The 22,050-nt window shown below is 34.6% G+C and overlaps 1 protein-coding gene across 2 annotated transcripts in view; it reads left to right on the top strand.

Moving 5' to 3' along the window:
• The window catches only part of RGS7 (regulator of G protein signaling 7), a 176,707-nt gene that overhangs the window by 38,206 nt on the left and 116,451 nt on the right, over positions 1-22,050 (top strand). For both annotated transcript variants that reach the window (XM_024757460.1, XM_024757459.1), the window contains exons 2-3: positions 4,122-4,228; positions 8,887-8,938. In XM_024757460.1, coding sequence (XP_024613228.1) covers positions 4,148-4,228; positions 8,887-8,938 — 133 coding nt within the window. In that variant the 5' untranslated portion in view covers positions 4,122-4,147. The remainder of the gene's footprint in view (positions 1-4,121; positions 4,229-8,886; positions 8,939-22,050) is intronic.

A 22,050-nucleotide genomic window follows, 5' to 3' on the forward strand; every position in this document is an offset into this window, starting at 1 on the left:
TTGGCCTTGTTGGAGAAAAAAAGTCTTCTGCGTATGTGATTTTTCTACATGATTAATCTTACCTTGCAAATGCCTATTCTAAAAAAAGTATAATATTTTGAAATATTTCTCTAATGACCACTTCCCTGTCTTCTTAGAGAATAACAAGTTTAACAAAGTCTTTCCTTTATGACTCAGAATCATCATGATAAATGTCTGTTATTTTACTATTTAATAACTTACCTCTGTCTACTTTTTAGTTTTTCTTTCCTTGATCTCATATCATCGGCTGTCATTTTTTTTCTATTTTGAGTGGATTTCCTTCTAAAATACTTCTCCCCATAACACTAATCATATTTGCTACATCATGTATGCTGTGTTGATAATGAAACAATCACATTTTCTAATATATACACATAAAAGTAAAAATGCATGACAGGAATAAAAATAGAAGATTTAGTGAAATTTTTTATTATTATTTCTTCACTCAGAGGCATTGTTCCATCACTGTGAAATTATAGGGTATATTTGGGAGATGCTGAGATTACCCGCTGTGGGATCCCTGGATAAAGAAGATATTACTGAGTTCTGAAAATATGTTATAAATACAGAACTGAATATAGAAATATATATTTCTACATATGGAAATATAGAACTGAACACACAAGTCTCTTTTATAGTATGCTTTTTATCCTATTAACTTTCTGAAGTAGTTGTGATTCAAAAGCAAATTACACCATGCAGAATTCGTTTTACTTTTAAAGGATTTTGATAATTCTGTTGTTTAAGGCTTTGAGGTGAAGTAATGCGATGAGCATGTCAGGCTTAACAAAGCTACACTACGCTGTTCACATAGTAACAGTTGTTTAGAGATGCATTTTTACTTCTCGGTTTGTTCATGGCTTGAACATCCAAATGAAAAATAAACTGGAATCTTAATGGTAAGTTTATTGTTGAAGTTTATCCAGTTGTGTGGGTGACGTGGATAACACGTCAAGACGATTTATTAGTAATTATTTTGCTAAGAAGCATAATGTTGTGGGGCTATCTGGTGCGCCATTATTGGGAGGGTGATCTTGATAGACTACCCATTAGATTCTTTCAACACTTAGTTCCAAGACTGCCAGTGGTCCTCCAGCTTCTTATTAGATTAAGGCTGTGCTGAGATTCAGGGGCAGCTGGATCATGGGGAAATGTAGCTCCATGCTTATTACTCACAATAAACAATTCAACCTTGAGAAAACTATCCCAAGCCCACCCTAAGATCTCTTAGTGGCGTTTGTGCCATTTATATCACTATTATCTTTTCCCATATAAAACACTTAGAACAGTCCCACCTCAAAAGCTTTAAAAGTATTTTGAAAAGATATTATGAACATCTAAATTATCTTGGCAAAGCGTAAGCTGCTTATCATCACGACACTAGATAACTAGTATTTTTTGTGCAGTATATGTTTTTCATATTCCATATGTCATTTATTCATAAATTTACTTATTCACTCATTCAGTAAATACTGATTCAATAGCTACTTTTGCTATTGCTATGCTACATGTCAAGCTTATAGCCTTAAATGAGACAGAAAATTCACCCGATGCCCTGATTTTCATCTAACCATTCATCCTGTCTTGGTCATGTTCTCTGGAGGTCCTGTGATAGAGCATGTAACTTGTCCAATCTCAATCTCTCTAGGTTACTGTTTGACCAATGACCCTGAAATCATTTTATAAGGTTTGTTAGAAGTTCAGTCCTCTTATATATTAAGTTAAATAGTTTGATTTGACCTCTACATAGAACTATGTGTGGGCCATGCAGAAACTAAATTTTGATCTTATTGATACCGCCACAAATGTACATCTGTTGAATTCAAGGCATTTAAAAAACCTATCAAAACCAATTTTCCTTATTAATAAAATTATGGAGCATGAGAATCTGTTGGAGGGTTGCAAAATGAGAATATATATCATTAAACCAAACAAAAACGGAGTATTGTACCTCGAAAAAAAGAGGTCGAGATTACTTGCTAATTCACTATTATTCTCTTCAGCAAACATTTATGCAGGCCTAATTATGGTAGTGTTATGTGAAGAAAACCTGCAGACATTCATCTTGCCCTCTAGAAATGTATGATTTATCATATAATTAGTATCTATTGAATACAGAAAGGTAAGAACTTGCGTATGTTCATTTGCTTCTGATTTTCTTTTCTGCAGCTTCCCTATATTTACTTACACTATGTTTTTCTAATCCTCATCAACACATTAGCACCTGTTTTTTGATGTTTCTTTGTTTTATTTTAGTCACACTCTTCCCTGTGCTTAGAGTTTAGAAACTTTACTATTAATCTTTCTGGGCATCTGTTCTCCTTTCTTGTATCTATACTCTGAAAATTTCCCCATGTGCCATAATTCAATTTACCTTTCTGGAAAGTAGTGCTAATAATATTTTCCTAGGCCACAGACTGCTGGAATAAAATGAATAAAGATGGTTGTAACAAGATAGGTGGGCCACCTGACTTTGAAATCCCCAAACAGATGTAATATATTGCTCTGCCCAGGGCTACCAGACAGGAACACCCAGGGATTCTGAACATGACCAAGGCTGTAAGCACCTGCTCATTATTATAGGCCAGCATTCTTCACAGATCCTCTTGCCATTTTAATTTTATAAATAATCCACAAAAAGAAGACATAACTGGCTGATGCTATTTAGGACTGCCAGCTCCCCCACTCAGCCTGGTTGAAGGCAAATTTATGGAAGTGGATTTCCTGAAAGTACTTTAAAGAAAAGTAAAAATCACTCAGTGTGTAAATAAAGAAGCACAATAGCTACCACCTGTTGAGTATCTACTATAGCACAGGGTACTATTCCATCTTCTTCTTTATATATATTCTTATTTGATTTTTATACCAGCTCTGCAAGGTGGGTTTATTACCTCTATTAATGGATAGGAGAGTTACAGAGAATTTAAGTAACAAAAGCTAGTGAGTATCTCCAAAGGTTTTGTTCTTCCCACAATATCACACTACCTCCTGAGCTTTAATAAGAATCACAGAATATGTGGGTATATACTTACAAGCAGCTTAGACTTTGAGAAGACCTTGACTTTGAACTAAAAGGATGCATAAGTGATGAAAAAATCCTCCTTTGTAGAAAAAGAACATTCTATGCAGGGAGAGACTTGATTGGTAGTGTGAAAAGATGACTGGGACACTTAATAACAGTCTCTGGACACATGACAAAGAGGCTGATTGGCAGTTGTTCTTTATTATTGACAAGATCAGTGGAGTGGAGGCCGGAGATAGAAGAAGTTACCAATTAAAATATTTGCAAGATGCTAGATAATAATTAAAAGGGGCACTGTAGTAGCCCATTACAGGTAAAATTTAACAATTATCTTATTATTAGCCAATATAGGCATGGAAGTGAGGAGAGTAATTTACTGCATAAATTAAAGTATTATGTTCCAACTATTTCCCAGACTACTGGGAAAATATAATGTTTTCATTGTCATATAAACCTCTACATAGTCCATATGTAGAATACTGTATACAGAGTAGTAAAAGCTAGAACAGTCTGGCCAACCACAGACTGCACGCTCACTTAGTGCAGCATAAATTTTTCTAGATACCTTAACATTACCTGTTAACATTGCCTCTAGTAATGGTTCATATCATTAGAAAAATTGCTGATAGTATTGGATATTCATATTACAGGGCAGGGGGTGATGCAAGCAAGAACACTTTTTAAAGTTTAAAGTGCTATATAAATGCCAAGTAGAATTGTTTGTGTAAGGTTATTAACATATAGCAAAATATGTCCCATCTATAAAATGAAGAAACCAGATTCTGTGATTTCAGGAAAAACCTTCAGTTTCAATGTTCCATAACTTTATGTTCTCATGGGCTGGTCGCCATGCACTGTTGGTCATTGCACAGTCACTACCAGGAAGCAGAGCCATCTTAGTACCTTATGTGGAAGAGCTGAAAGAAGAAGTACAAAGACAGGCTTTTTAGGATGATGAGAATTCCAATGCAAGAATGTGTTCAAATGGAACAAGATAAAATTCTACATGGCTATAAGTCAACAGTTTTAAAGAGAGCTTTTATATGTGTTTTTTGGTTTGTTTATTTTCATGAAACAGTTGAGGCACTCCATTTGGGAACACTAATGGCTGCCCATGGCTACTTCTTTCCAATCTCGGATCATGTCCTCACACTCAAGGATGATGGCACCTTTTACCGGTTCCAAGTAAGTTTAATAAAAATATTCTTTAACAGTAAAAACAAGTCTGCATTTTCATTGTTTTACAAAAATTTTGAAAATTATGACTTATTTTACTTTGACTTAAGCTAGTTAGAATCTAATGATTTGTGAAAGCTAAATTGTGTGATGATTTAAATTATATTTTATATAAAATGTTTGAGAAAAATTCAGAGAGTGACAATGGAATTCACGAAGATGAGAGAGTTCATCTGTAAGTAACATTTATTTGCTAGGAAGGAAGTTGAGAGATTAACTAAATTTGTTACACTCTAGACCCTGCATGATCCAGAGCCATCTACAGTCCAAGCAAATAGTCATGGGAATGCTTGAAGCTCCAGGGTAGAATTTAGCTAATAAATACATATCCTCTGCATGTCTGAGACCTACAAGTCTATGAAGACTGACATGCATGATGCTTTGCGTGCATATACTCATCTGAGACAGGAAGCCACCTTAGATAACTTATAAACTGACAAGAGTCATTCTAAGGTCATTTTTCAAATGAGATACCTATAAAGAATAATCTTTCAGGAAATGATTGTGGACTCTAATTTCAGTTATTGAGCATTCAGTTGACACTTGAGTTTACAGTGGTTTACCTGAAGTGTATTCTACATTTCATTAGACATTATGGTTCATTAGTAACTGACTGGAAGATTCCAGCCTAAAAAAATTAAGGCATATATGCCAGAGTTCAAACTCTAGCTCTAGGTATTTTCAGAGGATTCTCCCCATCGTCCAACTTTTAGACATTGGAGCATTCTTCTCACTAGCCCTGAATGATTAGATGTTCTATATCTAAATAAAGTGACTTGGATGCCTAAGGACTTGCTTGGACTTTGCAGTTGAAAACAGAGGGAATATGTTTTAAAAAATTGTTCTCAAAGATCATTGTCCTCCTAGAAAACTCTCACTGCCACTTCCTTAGGGCACGTCTATCGAAGGCAAATAATCATAGGACTTTCTGCACTGAATAGCTAGTAAATAAAGCAGTCTCCTGAAACTGTGATACTGACCTAAGTATTCAAGCAATTTAAATTAGTTGAATCACTTAATTTTAAAAGGCTTTAAAATAATGAAGCTTTATCCTTTATAGAGTTAAATTTAAAGTAATGGTAGCTTAAAACAGCTTATTATTAAGTTAGAGTAACTTGTGGTCCTAAAGTTAGCATTTTAATAAATAGAAATTATTAGTGATTAGCAAACAAATTATGTATGTGTTACTAACACTTTTTGATTTTTTAAAAGGAGTTACTTTGCTATTGCAGGATTACATTTTCCATAAAATTTTATTTTCTTATACAAGTTTTTCATATGCAGACTCTAAGTAAACATTAGGCCTAAAAATTTCTTACAAATTCTAAGTGAAATGTATTTTTTTAACAAAAATACCAACTTTTATCCATCTTTGCTACGAATATTACAAGTAAAATCATCTGTGTATAATATAATATGTTTATAAGGGAAACATTGAATATAGTCTATCTGTTAACAATTATCTAATTCAAAAATTTCCCTCAAAACAAACTAGCTGAGACATGGCCTAAAATTAGTGGTGATGTCTTGAATTAGTATAATTTACAACCTTTAACTCTGCTGTTGTCATTCCCAGACTGAAGTTAGTAGGCAGACAAGGTGTTCTTTTCTTTTTTGCGGTACGCGGGCCTCTCACTGCGGTGGCCTCTCCCGTCGCGGAGCACAGGCTCCGGACGCGCAGGCTCAGCGGCCATGGCTCACGGGCCTAGCCGCTCCACGGCATGTGGGATCCTCCCGGACCAAGCACGAACCCGTGTCCCCTGCATCAGCAGGCGGACTCTCAACCACTGCGCCACCAGGGAGGCCCCAGACAAGGTTTTATTGTCATGCTCATGGGTCAAAGATGAGCAAAGCTGGGAATGGATCACCCTGCATTCTGCAGAAAAGGAGAGACTGTTTTTAAAGAACTTTACAGCAAAGCAAGGGAATGAGTACAAATGATAAACTAATTACATCACTACTAGGTATAGGCAGAAGATTATCAAGTTCAATATGCCTAAATAGATGACAGATGATAGATAATCTTTTAAATTACATGAATTAATGTTAAATATTAAATGTTAAATATTTTAATGACACATCCACATTCAAAATAGGATAGAAACATATTTGTAAATCTAATAACCATACAATCTAAAAACCAAGGGTTTAAAAACAAAAGAAACCCCAGAAAAATCAGGGATAATTTAATTCCTGCTACAGTGTCTACCAAGGCATTAATTAGTTTATATTTGAACAGCTCTAATAACAGAAAATACATTATTGTTCAAAGTGTTTACTTCCATTTTTGTGTTGGTTCCAAGCAGCATTAAGTTCTTTATTACATTGAATTGAAATTCAACTCCATGGAAGGATTTTAAAAATCATGGGTTAAAATAGGAAACTTGCAATATTGTGTTTACAATTGCTCCAGTGAATGATTGAGATTCTAACCATCATTAGGAATATGAAAAAGCTTTGGGGCATGAGTTTGAGGCAAACAGAAATCTTACTTTAATTTCACTGGTATGCCGCAGTAAATGTGTCTCAATTTTTCAATCATATGATTTTTGTATTTACTGTAAACTTGCAATTGTCTAATTTATCCTCCTTAGCTAACTGAAATTGAGTTCTGACATGATTATCCAGGTCACTTTCATGACTTTCATCACATTAGTATAGGTGCCAAAGATTACTGAGCAATGGCTAGACAGTTTTGGATCTGTTTTATTATGGCTAAAGAAGCAAACTCTGAAAAGCAGAGAAACTCATACATTAAAATGTCCTAAAGCCTAGTTTGACTGTGAAAGTAAATTTTAAAATTCCAACAAACTATAGGAGTTTGTTATTTAAATTTTCTTTTACTATAAATCAAAATATTTTTCCTAGAAAAAATATCTTGCAATATTAGTGAAGAGTGTTGGTTTTGTGCCTTTTCCACATAATATCACAGGATAAAATAGCTTCATTCATTCATTTTTACAGTCAGGAAATTTTCACTAAAGTAAATGATAGAAAAATAAAGAAAAATTATAAGAATGCTATTGAAAACATTCCTTGTGGTTTTGAGAAAAACGTATGTGTCTGACCAGTCTGACTAGAGTATATATTTTTAGAGTTAGATAAACAGGTATGCATACGCATGCGTGCACGTACACACACACACACACACACACACACCCCTCCCAAAATAAAGAAGCAACCCAAAGGGAATAATGCATTCTATGCGAAGTATCTCAAAAGCTAGCAGCCCACATGAAAGGAAGATTTTTAACTACTTTGTTTCTCTATGGTTCTCCTAAAGTAGTGACCCAGTTTTCCTCTCAAACTAGGTTAAGTGGATTCATTTGCCAAGGAGGGGGTGCTGTATAAAGGCTTGATATCCCCCTTTATCTAGTGCTTCAACTTTTTTACCCTCTAAATGTATTCTGTCACTTTGTTCATATATATACAAAATTAGTATTAGTGGCCTTCTTTATGATACTGGAGCAATTCCCAAGAAAGCATAGAGGGTAAATCAAATCCCCTAGGAGTCCTAAACTGTTTGGAAGGGCTCTCTCCCAGAGATTCAAACAGTTCTCCCAATTACCCTTTTCCCCCCTTGAGAGTCCCTCTTCTAGAAGGCAGAATTATCAAACAGGTAATCAGAGATTACCCTAAATATGCTTGTTACACACAGATTGTTAATATAATTGACTAATAAATATAATTAAGCCCACAAGGCTGACATCTGTAGTCACTGTTCCATTGAATCCCAGAGCCATCATCATCCAAGGAAACAGTTTGAAAGAGTAGACTGGTGGTGATGGAGTATCCTCGGGGTCTGGAGCCAAGCATGTCCAGCCATGAGGGCTAGAAAAGCCCTATCAGAAAATATAATATGCTGATGATAATAATTGGGTTTTCTCGATCAGACATTTTCTTTGTAGTTTCATCAGTCAGTTTCCAGAATTTCACAGAATCATGTATCTGTCTATTGTTAAGCAATCAACTAAGATATTAGTTAAAAAAAATCATCTCTGACTTGTGCAGTTTAAAAATTTAGAGTAACAAGTGTCTCTATACAGAAATATTTTTTAAAGTGAGGGGGAAAAGTTGTTTTAATCTAGCTGGATAATGTTGAGAGCTGCATTATGTAATTAATAGAACCAAGCAAATGATTGCCAGATCTTAAGGAAAGATTCTGACGGTTGAACTTTTGGATCTACTGAGGGCAATGCTGAAATACATAAATCATAAAAAACAATTTGCTAAATTTAAACATAGCTCATCATGAGTCTTCCTGAATATAATACTTTGCTTTCAGTCTTTGTGTATTAACACTTTTTATTTGAATAATGCAATCAGTCCTTTTACCTTTTTGTCAGATGACATACAATTGTAGCAAATGTACACTGTCTTAAATACCTGCTGGTGCTGCACCTATTTGGAAGCTGAACAACTTCTTAGCAAAGTAAATGTCAAAGAAAAACCTTACAATGCCTCTCTGAGTACTTTTTCTGGGTAATAAAATATACATTGTTAGCAAAATTCTAGGTAATTGCTGAAGGTAAACACAGCTCATAAACCAGGAACCCCACTAATTCTTTATGTGCCTAACCTAAGTTCCACTTCTTTTCATTCCACAGACACCCTATTTTTGGCCATCAAATTGTTGGGAGCCAGAAAACACAGACTATGGTCAGTGCAATATCTCCTCATTTTATTATTGACAACTAGTGTGTATGGATGAACCCATGCTTGCATTTTATTATTTGTCACTGAGAAAAGAAAAGCACAGTTTTCAGTATGGGACTAATATTTCTAACATTGAATTTATGAATGGCCTTGTTTGGAAGGTCACCAAACCTGGTGGCAGCTTATTCCATGTTATAGTGCCCCCTGTGACTATTAAAAAAAATACTTTCTTCTGAATAGATGAAAGAGCTATAAACAAGCTTAAAAGGATTTTTTTTTTTCTGTACCACCTTGGTCTACTAGAAAGAGTAACAAAGGGGCTCAGAGAGCCAGAGTTTTAGTTCACCTCTCCTATTTAGCTATGATTTGTGGTAAATCCCTTGCCTTTCCCAGACTCCATTTTTCTATTATTTGAGGCATCCTATGATTCTACAAGCAGAAGGTTTTGTTAAACATGAAAGACCAAATGCAAGCAAAAGAAAAGATACAATAGGAAATTTAATCATAGTGAATCAACTTCAGTCAACTTAGAATGAACTCAGTTCAACAACCATGATTTTAGTTAAGCTCTTCAAGGAAATAAGCCCTTAATAAGTGCTCATCTTCTTACATCTTCCTGAAGGCTACAGTTTTCAAAAATAATATTGTATGTATGGTTTTTAAATGTCATTTCTACAAGTATTCATTCAGGATTTGTTCCAATGCAAAGTGTTATAGTAGGTGCTAGGATAACAAGGAGACTCTGACTTTATCTACACTGTTGAGTAACTCATAGGCTAGACGAGAAAAGGGAATTATACAGAAGGAGTTGCTGTGAAGTGCTGAGGGAATATGATAGTGGTATGTGTAAAATATATGGAAGTTTAAAAGAATAAGAGAGTGACTTTGAGGGTTTCTAGAGTGATTTCACAAAAGAACTGAGGGCATCTGAGTTGGATTTTAAAGGAGGGTAGATTTTTCGGGAAACAAGGCAGAGAAGGCATTTGAGGAAGAGTGCCAGCATGTTCAAAGACAGAAACTTCACAGCAATCTGGCTTTTGTTGGCTCCTGGAGAGACGTTTTGTAAGAAAACCATAGGAAATCCCATGGAGTCATCCCTCATTTTTGTCATTTCAGAAAGTTGAATTTCATAATCCATCCAAGGGTGGTCAGGTGCCAACCAAAGATTCAAACTAACATAATTTATGGAAGACAATCTGAAAACCAGAATACTGAACCATTAATAGAGAGAATAGATGATTCCTTTCCAGTAGTGGGAATGTTGATTTTTTTTCATCCAGGGTACACATTCTTCAAAACTGATGCCCTTGGAGAAAGAAGTTAATTAAAACAAACAAACAAACAAAAAAAAACTGCCGATTTGTGGATCTGAGTTGGAGAACTTTGTGATGTATTTTGTCCAACCTGGGATGATACCTGGGAATTATTTCACCAAAGAGTATGAAGTTCTAGTGGAGAAAATACCTGCACACCTGAGAAGGAGCTCATGGAGAAAAACCCAGGTGTTGGAGGCAGACAGACCTGACCACAGATACTGCCACAACGATGTACCACATACTAACTGTGTGACTTGGGCAAGCATGTAACATCTCTGAGCCTCAGTCTGCTCACTTTTCAAGCAGAAATAATAATATTGACTTTCTAAAGTTGTTGAAATAACCCAAATTAATATGCCTAAAAAAACTGGTATTGCTCCTATCATACTTAATAAATCAAAATTGTTTTCGGTCGTCATCGTTATTGCCTGACAGATAAACTGCCTCTGTTCCTTACAGAAAAGCAAATTCTTATTCTTAATGTTCTCTCAGTCCATATTTTGTGTTTTTCATAAATATGTTAGTGTTCCCAATTGCAGTTCATGTTTCAGCACTTCACAGTAGATTAATGTTTCTGTGGTAAGGCCAAGGAAATGGCATGGCTTACACAGAAAATCATTTACAGAACATCCCTCAAAGTCAGTCATCTCAAAATTATTAATGTCATTCAGTTTAACATTAGCTCTTATTGGTGTCCATTTCAAAGGGAATCATCTTCTAAACTTTCTCCCGAAACCTGGAGAGCCTGCAATTTTTAACTAAAAATAAGCATAGTCTTTATTATTCTATTTGTTTCCCCCCCTGAATAAACATACACCTGTTTATGTCTCATTTGCTTGGATTATATACAAGTGAAGAATAAAATAATTATTCAATAAAAAGTTATAGAAAAAATGAGAGGAAGTGAAATGATAATGATCTCAGACACTGTTCCACTCCTACAGGCAATGATGCTTTGTCTTCTATGATTTTTCTTTTTAGGTACAAGTATAGAAGCAATTCAAATTATCCAACTTCGAATTTTATACCACCATTTATTTAAAGAACATTTATAAAGTATGAACACTTGCTTATAAAGAGGATGTTGATACTGTGATGTAGTTGGGTGTGAGGCCCAATAGAAATAATAGTGATTACTTAGGCTGTTTATTCTGAGACAGTTGGGGCAGACAGGAGTTTATTGCTTAAAGCAGGTTTAAAGAATGGTTTCTTATATTCTATTAGTATCTAATGTCTATTTCCATCACCAATTCAAACTTACTAGGAAGCCTCTGCAAAACATAAACCTCTTAGGTCAGTTTATGTGGAGAAACACTTTTCCATGGTTACCTTAGTTTTGTAGAAAAATAGAATATGTTCATCATGTTTAATGACTAAGTCAAGGCAATATGGACTAAAGGGCTATGAAAAAACACAGTACTTTGAAAATCAAGTTGTGTGAGATTTCTGGTATTTTTTCACCCAAGTACAAAATTATTCCAATCCAAGCCAATTAAAATGGAGTCTGGAATGGACTTCCCAGGTGTATTTGCATAAGAATCATCTAGCATAAAAGGATTGCAATGAGGGCTGGAGGCCAAGACATGAGGAAGTTGAAGAGAACTATGATAAGAAGTAGAGACAGTAGTGGTGGTAGCAAACTAAAACAGAAGCGAGAGACAGGAAGTTCGCTGATATCTCTAAGCACACACATTGCACATTGAAGTTCCTACAGATGATCACACATTGACCAATACCTTTCGTCTGGCTCCTTTTGAGGGTTAAATCTCCAATGTTCATAAAGGACTTGAACCCCAAGAAATCAAAATTTCCAATAAAGACAGGAGCTGACCCTATACTTGTATGGCTCACGTCACTCACTTTACCCAAATCCTAGCCCTGTTGGAGCATATCTTTATTGAATACTTTTATATTTTGTTCATTGTAGATTTTTTTGCAGTTTTATTTTTTCATATATTACATTAAAGTATTATTTTTCTTGATTAGTGAGTTTTTTGGCACTCCCTTGACTTTCGCCCCCTAGGCAAGTGCCATACTCATCTCATCCTAGGGCCAACTGAGACCAACATATGACAATTGCAGAAAGGCAGAGGAGTTCTCAACATAAGGACCTTTTAACAGTGAAAATTGTCCGGAACTTGCATTATCTTGTAGGATGATGGTTGTGCCTCAGAAAACATTCAGCCAAAGGCCTGTATTTTCTCCAGGATGTTGTGAGGTCTTTCAGGCCTAGGGAGAGAGACTCCACTTACTGACCCTAAGAACTAGACATCACTAAGTTCCACCTGTGAAAACCATGCTGAAATAATATTAGAGTTCTGGTTGGCCAATCATAGCAATTGTATGCTGACATTAAATAATCACAGCAGCTTTGAGATAAATAGTAATTTTTTCCTTCAGGGACAGATTTTAAGTTGGTTAGTTAACATCGGTATAAAGATTGCTATAACCAAATACTGCATTTTGGGGATGGATGACAAGGAATTTATGATTAATTAGAGAGATTGAATACACAATAAATCGGTGAACTTTAAAATAAATGCATGAGCAAAATCAAATTAATAGCATATATAACTTCATGTCTGTGTCTTAAATCTTAGTTGACAAAATACCAATGCCTTAAATCTTTGTATATTAATAATTCCATGATATATAATATTGAAAAACTTAGAATTCAAGATTTGGGGGAAAATAGAAGAACTTCACTTTTCTAAAAATTAGTTTGTTTCTTGACCTAAGACACTGAAATGCTTTCCAAAATATTCATCCCGTTAATAAAATTGTGTGGTGGAGTGCGGTTCCTGCTTCATTCTCTTTGGCACTTAAGTTTTAAGTTGTTTGTTTCATAAGACCTTTAATAGAGCCTCTACAGTTCTATGTAATAGTCCTACATAGAACACCTAAAACCTTTGCCGTTCACTTTTGATGACTCTGTCCCTGCTATGTCTATTTTTGAAGTACATGTTAGTGGTTCCTAAAACCATGTTTTAGAGAAGAATTTTTTAAATTTCTATTTTTGGTACAGTTTTAAGTATACAAAAAATTGAACAGACAGTAGGAGAATTCCCCTAAACCACCTCAATACCACCCACATTCTTTCCTATTATTAATATGTCACATTAGTGTAGTAAATTTGCTACAATTGATGATCCAATATTGAAACATTATTATTAACTAAAGTTCATAGTTTACATGAGAGTTCACTCTTTGTATTGTGCATTCTGTGGGTTTTGACAAATGTATAATGACATGTATCTACCATTGCCCTAAAATTTCCCAGCGTTTTACCTGTTCATCTCTTCCTCTCTCCTCCTGAACCCCTGTCAACCACTGCTATTTTTACTATATCCTTAGCTTTCCCTTTTTCAGAATGTTATTTAGTTGGAATCACACAGAATGGAGGCTTTTCAGATTAGCTTTATTCACTTTAGTTCCTTCTGAGTCTTTGAATGAAGTTGAAGAACATCTTGGATGTCCATTTGTTCCAGCATCATTTGTTGAAAGCACTATCCTTTCTCCATTGAATTGCCTTTGATCCTTTGTCAAATATTGGTTGACTATATTTATGTGGGGCTATTTCTATTCTGTTCCATTGATCTATTTGTTCTTTCTCTAATACAGCACTTTCCTGATTACTATAGATTTATACTGTGTCTTGAAATTGGATACTGTCAGTCCTCTAAATTTGTACTTCTCCTTCAGTATTATGTTATATATTCTGGGTATTTTGCTTTCCAAAAACTGTAGGATCAGTTTTTCAATACCCACAAAATAACCTGCTGGAATTTGGGATTGCAGGTCAAATTAGAAATAAGTGATATCTTGACAATATTGAGTCTTCCTATCCATGAACATGGATTATCTTTCCATTTATTTCTTCTTTGATATTTTTCATCAGAATTTGGACTTTTAATAAAGCTCTAGTACTCATTTTGTTAAATTTATACCTAAGTACTTTTTCTTTTTATTTAGCACACTATTTACAGTTGTGTGCTAATGTAAATGGCATCATATTTTTTATTTCAAATTCCAATTACTCATTACTGATTTATAGAAAAGCAAATTTTATAACATTAACTTGCTATAATCACTTTTTAGTTCTAAGAGTTTTTTAGTTGTTTCTTTGGATTTTCTATACAGACAAGTATCTGTCATCTGTGAACAAAGATAGTTTTCTATTTTCCTTTTCAAACTATATACTTTTAATTCCTTTTTTCTTATGGCATTAGCTAGAATGTCTGGTAAGATGTTGAATAGGAGTGGTGCAAGGGGACATCCTTGCTTTGTTCCTCACCTTAACAGTAATGCATCTAGTTTCTAACCATTTATTATCATGTTAGCTCTAGGTTTTTTGTAGATGTTCTTTATCAAGTTGAGGAAGTTTCCTGTCCAATCCTAGTTTTTCAAGAGTTTTATTTACTTATGTGTTTTTGTTTGTTTATAATCAGTACTATATTTCATCAAATACTTTCTTTGCATTTATTGACATGATCATATGGTTTTTCTTCTTTATTCTGTTGATATGACGGGTTACCTTAATTGACTTTTAGTCAGCCAGTCTTTCATAACAAGAATAAATCTCACTTGGCTATGATGTATAATTCTTTTTATACGTTGTTGGATGTGATTTGCTAATATTTTATTGGGGATCTTTTAAAAATTGAAGTATAGATGTTTTACAGTGTTTTCATGTGTACAGCAAAGTGATTCAGTTACATACACATAAATATATACACATATATTCTTTTTCAGATTCTTTTCCATATTAGGTTATTACAAGATATTGAATGTGGTTCCCAGTACTATACAGTAACACTTGTTGTTTTTCTGTTTTATATATAGTAATGTGCATCTGTTAATCCGCAATTCCTAATTTATCCTCCCCCATTGGAGATCTTTGCATTTATGTTCATGAGAACATTGATATGTAGTTTTCCATTCTTTTTTTTTTTTTCGGTACACAGGCCTCTCACTGTTGTGGCTTCTCCCGTTGCGGAGCACAGGCTCCGGACGCACAGGCTCAGCGGCCATGGCTCACAGGCCTAGCCACTCCGCGGTATCTGGGATCTTCCCAGACCAGGGCACGAACCCGTGTCCCCTGCATCGGCAGGCAGACTCTCAACCACTGCGCCACCAGGGAAGCCCTGTAGTTTTCCATTCTTGTAATGCCTTTTTAGGTTTTGGTATTAGGATAATACTGGCCTCAAAGAGTAAGTTAGGAAGTATTCCTTCTCCTTCTGTTTTCTGGGAGCAATTGTGGAGAATTGGTATTATTTCTTCCATTTTAATGTTTGGTAGAATTCACCAATGAAACCATATTAGCTTTGTGCTTTCTGTTTTGGTAGGTTATCAATTACTGATTAAATTTCTTTAACTGATGTAAGCCTATTCATATTATCTTTTTCTCCTTGTGTCAGTATTGGTAGATTTTGTCTTTCAAAAAATTGGTCTGTTTTATCTAGGTTTATCTGTTTATCAAACCTGTGAGCTAGAGTTGTTTATAATATCCCTTTATTATCTTTTTTAAATCAATGGAATCAGTAGTGAGCGCCCCTCTTTTATTTCTTATGTCAGTAATTTGTGTCTTATCTTGTTTCTTTTAGTTTGGCTAGAGGTTTATTAATATTGATCTCTTCAAAGAACCAGCTTTTGGTTTTGTTGAATTACTTTATTGGTTTCCTGTTTTCAAGTTCATGACTTCTTTCTTTTTTTTTTAGTTCATTGATTTCCGCTCTAAAATTTTAGTATTTCTTTTCTTCAGCTTACCTTGGATTTAATATTTTCTTTTCCTTTTTTTGTTTCCTATGCTGGAAGCTTAGGTTATTGATTTTAGATCTCTATTCTTTTCTAATATATGTATTCAATGCTATAAGTTTCCCTCTAAGCACAGCTTTCACTGCATCACATATTTTGATTAAGTTGTATTTTTATTTTCATTTAGTCAAAAATATTTTTCAATTTCTCTTGGGATTTCTTTGACTATATGTTATTTACAAGTGTGTTGTTTAATAACAGGCATTTGAGGGCTTTCTAGCTGTGTTTCTGTTATTAATTTCTGGCTTAATTCCATTGATGTCTGAGAGTACACTTCGTATAATTTCTACTTTTAATAATTTGTTAAAGTGTGTTTTATGGCCTAGAATGTGGTCCATTTTGGTGCATTACCTGGGAACTTGTATATTCAGCTTTTGTTGGATGAAGTATTTTATAAATTTCAATTAGATCCAGTTGATTGATGGTGCTATTCTGTTCAACTATGTCTTCACTGATTTTTCTGCCCAGTGGATCTGTCAACTACAGATAGATGTGTGTTGAAGTCTTCAGTTATAATACTTGTCTATTTTTCCTTAAGTCTCTCAGTTTTTGCCTCCAGTATTTTAATGCTCTATTGTTAAGAGCATAAACATTAAGGATTTTTATGTCTTCATGAGAATTAACTCCTTTATCATGTAATGCCCCTATTTATTCCTAATAACTTTTTTCTGCAGTCTACTTTGTCTGAAATTAATTTATCTACACTTGTTTTCTCTTTATTAGTGTTAACATGGCATGTCTTTCCTCCCCTTTATTTGTAATCTATCTGTGTCTTTATATTTAAAGTGGGTTTATTATAGACAGCACATAATTAGATCCAGTTTTTAGTACACTCTGACAATCTTTGTCTTTTAATTATTATATTTAGACCATTCCCACTAGAAGTGATTATTAGTATTGTTGGATTAACATAGATCATATTTGTAACTGTTTTCTATTCATTTCCCTTTTTCTTTGTCTTGCTTTATTTTTCTTTTTTCTTCCATCCTTTTTCTGCCTTCCCTGATTTTAATTGAGCATTTTATATGATTCAGTTTTCTCTCATATCTAAGTATATCAATTATACTTTTTAAATTTTTAAGATTGCCCTAGAGTTTTAAATGAAAATTTGATGTAATTCTTAGCCTTTGTCCTCTATATGTAAGGTGTTCCCTCCTACTCCCACCCCAGCTTTGTTCAAGGTTTTCACTTTGTCTTTGGTTTTCTGCATTTAGAATATGATATATATAGGTATAGTGTTTTTGGTATTAATCATGCCTGGTGTTATATATGAGTTTCCTGGATCTGTGGTTTTAATGTCTATTGGTTTCCTAGGGCTGTCATAACAAAATACCACTGACTACATGGCTTAAACAACAACAAAATTTTTTTTTCTCACAGTTCTGGAAGAATTGTTGGTTTTTATTTTGCTCAGCAGTAACAATTTCCAAGCTACTTATAGGATGGACCAACCGAGAGCATTTTTTTAAGGGAATTCCTTTATTTTTATATTTTATTTATTTATTTTTGGCTGTGTTGGGTCTTCGTTTCTGTGCAAGGACTTTCTCTAGTTGCGGCAAGCGGGGGCCCCTCTTCATCGCGGTGCACGGGCCTCTCACTATCATGGCCTCTCCTGTTGCAGAGCACAGGCTCCAGACGTGCAGGCTTAGTAATTGTGGCTCACGGGCCTTGTTGCTTCGCGGCATGTGGGATCTTCCCAGGCCAGGGCTCGAACCCGTGTCCCCTGCATTGGCAGGCAGATTCTCAACCACTGCGCCACCAGGGAAGCCCCCAGAGAGCATATTTTTATAGGGGGAAAAATGAACTGATCATGACCAAGCTTGTTGTTTTTGTTTACTTTGTATCTGCTTTTCTTTAATTTTTTTTTTTTCTTCAGTATTGAATCCTGGGATGGTCTCTGAGCCAACATCTAAGAGAAATGGAAAACATAAAGTCGCTTCTTTCTGCTCTATGTGTTCTCCCTTCCCACTGGGCTTTGGAGAGTATCTGAAAAGCAACCATTAGTGTCTTTTGAGGTTGTTGTTTTCCCCTTGATTTCCCTGTAGGCAGCTTTGGAGCTGCTCTAGAATGGAAAGGGAGAGAAACGTGGCACTCTCGATTGGAAAAGCATGATATAAGGGCAGATAAACAAGATAAAAGTGTGTTTAAGCAGAATTCTAGTAAGCCTTTCATATTCTTAAATTTTATATATGTTCTACTATAAACCTGTAAAGAACATAATTTACATGTTACGTTCCAACATTTTTTCCCAAAAGCTATCATGATCAGTGGTCATTTCTAAATTGATGTGCCTGGATCAAAATCAGAGGTGGATTCAGAAAGAAGAATAAAATGTCACATCTTACCAGAAATGTCCCATCATGATTCAAAATTACAGATTATCTGGAATAGTTAAAAGTTTAAACCACAAAATGAAAATCTTCACTGATCCAGCCACTTTGCAGTAATCTAATTTGTGGAAATGATGGACTCCCATACATCTCTCTTAATAAAAATGAAAATCTATATTTAATATTTTATTACTGTAGTTATAAAGGGTAGTATTGGTAATATAATCTATTTTATAAACTAAATATTCACCATGAACTAGTTTTAGCAAAAACAACAACAAATTACGTCTTAAAAACAAAATACATTTCTCAATAAACAGAACTACTTTATTGTTTAAGACTTTTTAATTTTAGAGCTAAAGCATTTATGACATCTTAAAAATACAAATATCGGCACAAATTGTTCTCCTTTATAAAATGTCCCAAGTTTTCGTCATTTCAAGACACAAAACATACTGATAAAAATGTTATTGAATGAATTGGGTCCTGCTTACAAAATCAATTACATACTTATAAATGTCAGGAGAAAGGAAAGTTGCCTTTAATGAGAGTGCCAGCAATCTGGGGAGATGTTGGACTCAGCACTCCCCAAAAACCACCTCCAAAAATTCTGCTCAGCCATAAACACTCTTAAAGGCAAACAGAGAAGTAATCTCAGGTAATTATTGAGATGGGGGTCAGAATCATTGCAGTCCCCCACTGTGTGCAGGCTTGTGGACTCCTCATGATCTTCCTCTAGATGTTATCTTTTCACACAATTTGGTCACAGAGTTAGATCAGATGATTACTGAAAGGGAAGCAGGGAAGAGATATGGTCATCTGTTAATTATGTATTCTTCACTTCTACTTCTTTGATCTATGGAACTGACAAGTTAGGCAAGGTATTGTGTGATTAAAGTTGCAGGACACAAAATTAATACACAGAAATCTGTTTCACTTCTATACACTAACAACAAAAGATCAGAAAGAGAAATTAAAGAAACAATCCCATTTACCATCACATCAAATAAATAAATTAATTAAATAAATACCTAGAAATAAACCTAACTAAGGAAGCAAAAGACCTATAGTCAGAAAACTATAACATACTGATGAAAGAAATCAAAAACGACATAAACAGATGGAGAGATATACCATGTTCTTTGATTGGGAGAATCAATATTGTCAAAATGACTATACTACCCAAAGTAATATACAGATTCAACGCAATCTCTATCAAATTACCAATAGCATTTTTCACAGAATTAGAACAAAAGAATTTACAACTTGTATGGAAACACAGAAGACACCAAATAGCCAAGGCAATCTTGAAAAAGAAAAAAATGACTTGGAGGGGTCAGGATCCCTGACTTCCATCGATACTACAAAGCTACAGTCATTAAAACAGTATGGTACTGGCACAAAACACATATAGATCAATGGAACAAGATAGAAAATTCAGAGATAAACCCACACACTTATGGTCACCTAATCTATGACAAAGGAGGCAAGAATGTACAATGGAGAAAACACAGCCTCTTCAATAAGTGGTGCTGGAGAAACTGAACAGCTACATGTAAAAGAATGAAATTAGAACACTCCCTAACCCCAGAAACAAAAATAAACTCAAAATGGATTAAAGACCTAAATGTAACATCGGATGCTATAAAACTCTTAGAGGAAAACATAGGCTCTCTGACATAAATCGCATCAAGAACCTTTTTGATCCACCTCTGAGCATAATGAAAATAAATAAATAAATAAACAAATGGGACCTAATTAATCTTAAAAATTTTTGCACAGCAAAGGAAACCAGCAACAAAATGAAAAGAAGACCTACAGAATGGGAGAAAATATTTGCAAACAAAGCAACCAACAAGGGATTAATCTCCAAAATATACACATAGTTCATGCAGCTCAATATCAAAAGAAACAAACAACCCAATCAAAAAATGGGCAGAAGATCTAAATAGACATTCTCCAAAGAAGACATACAGATGGCCAAGTGTCACATGAAAATATGCTCAACATCACTAATTATTAGAGAAATCACCTCACACTGGTCAGAATGGCCATCATCAAAAAATCTCCAAGCAATAAATGCTGGAGAGGGCATGGAGAAAAGGGAACCCTCCTATACTGTTTGTGGGAATGTAGATTGGTACAGCCACTATGAAGAACAGTATGGAGATTCCTTAAAAAACTAAAAATAGAGAGGCCATATGATCCTGCAATCCCACTTCTGGGCATGTATCTGGAGAAAACCATATTTGAAAGGATACATGCACCCCAATGTTCATTGCAGTACTATTTACAACAGCCAGGACATGGAAGCAACCTAAATGGCCATCAAAAGAGGAATGGATAAAGAATATGTGATACGTATATACAATGGAATATTACTCAGCCATTAAAATGAATGAAATAATGTCATTCACAGCAACATAGATGGATGGACCTAGAGATGATCATACTAAGTGAAGTAAGTCAGACAGAGAAAGACAAATGTCATATGGTATCACTTGTATGTGGAATCTAAAGAAATGGTACAAATGAACCTATTTATAAAACAGAAGTTTAGTCACAGATGTAGAAAAGAAAATTTTACTAGGGGAAAGGGGAAGGAGAGATAAATTGGGAGATTGTTGTTGACATATACACACTACTATATATAGAATAAATAAATAATTAAGTACCTACTGAATAGCACAGGGAACTATATTCAATACTCTGTAATGACCTATATGGGAATAGAACCTAAAAAAAGAGTGGATATATGTGTATGTATAACTGACTCACTTTGCCATACAGCAGAAACTAACACACTGTTAATCAACTATATTCCAATTAAAAAAAAAAAAGATTTGAAAGGTGTGCTTGTGCCAGAGATGAGTAGAGCATGGGGGTGCCTGGTTTAAAAGTTAATTAAAATATAGCTTTCCTAAAGTGACAAGAAAAGAGGCTTCCTCCTGAGGGCAGTTTTCTGCAAGAGCTGCTTACAAAAGGAATAAACCATTAAATGGCTTGGTTTTTACCTGACTTATGCAAAGATTAAGACACCTTATTTACTCTCTTTCACGAATATTATATGCTTTTACATATGCATATGAATATTGCACACACATTTATTTATTTAAGATAAATAGATCATCTCTAATAGTTAAATAGTTCCAGTATCCATAGTTATGTGTGATTGATTGAAGCAGTGCTTTCTTCAAATGCCATTTGTAAATACATATTAATAATGCTGTTTGGTTTGGGAGTTTGCTAACATCATTCTATGGACTTTACACATAAACTTAGAATTTTTAGTTAAGGATGATACATATTTTAGTGAGTTAGAAAATATAATATTACAATGCTTTAGTTATGACTTGTTACATCCCTCTCTAAATTTGAACTTTTTTTTTTAACATCTTCATTGGAGTATAATTGCTTTACAATGTTGTGTTAGTTTCTGCTTTATAACAAAGTGAATCAGCTATACATATATACCCATATCTCCTCCTTGCGTCTCCCTCCCACTCTCCCTATCCCACCCCTCTAGGTGGTCACAAAGCACAGAGCTGATCTCCCCATGCGATACAGCTGCTTCCCACTAGCTATCTATTTTACATTTGGTTGTGTATATATGTCAATGCTACTCTCTCACTTCGTCGCAGCTTACCCTTTCCCC

Source organism: Neophocaena asiaeorientalis, unplaced genomic scaffold (assembly GCF_003031525.2).
Source record: "Neophocaena asiaeorientalis asiaeorientalis breed wild unplaced genomic scaffold, Neophocaena_asiaeorientalis_V1.1 scaffold440, whole genome shotgun sequence".
Lineage (NCBI taxonomy): Eukaryota > Metazoa > Chordata > Mammalia > Artiodactyla > Phocoenidae > Neophocaena > Neophocaena asiaeorientalis.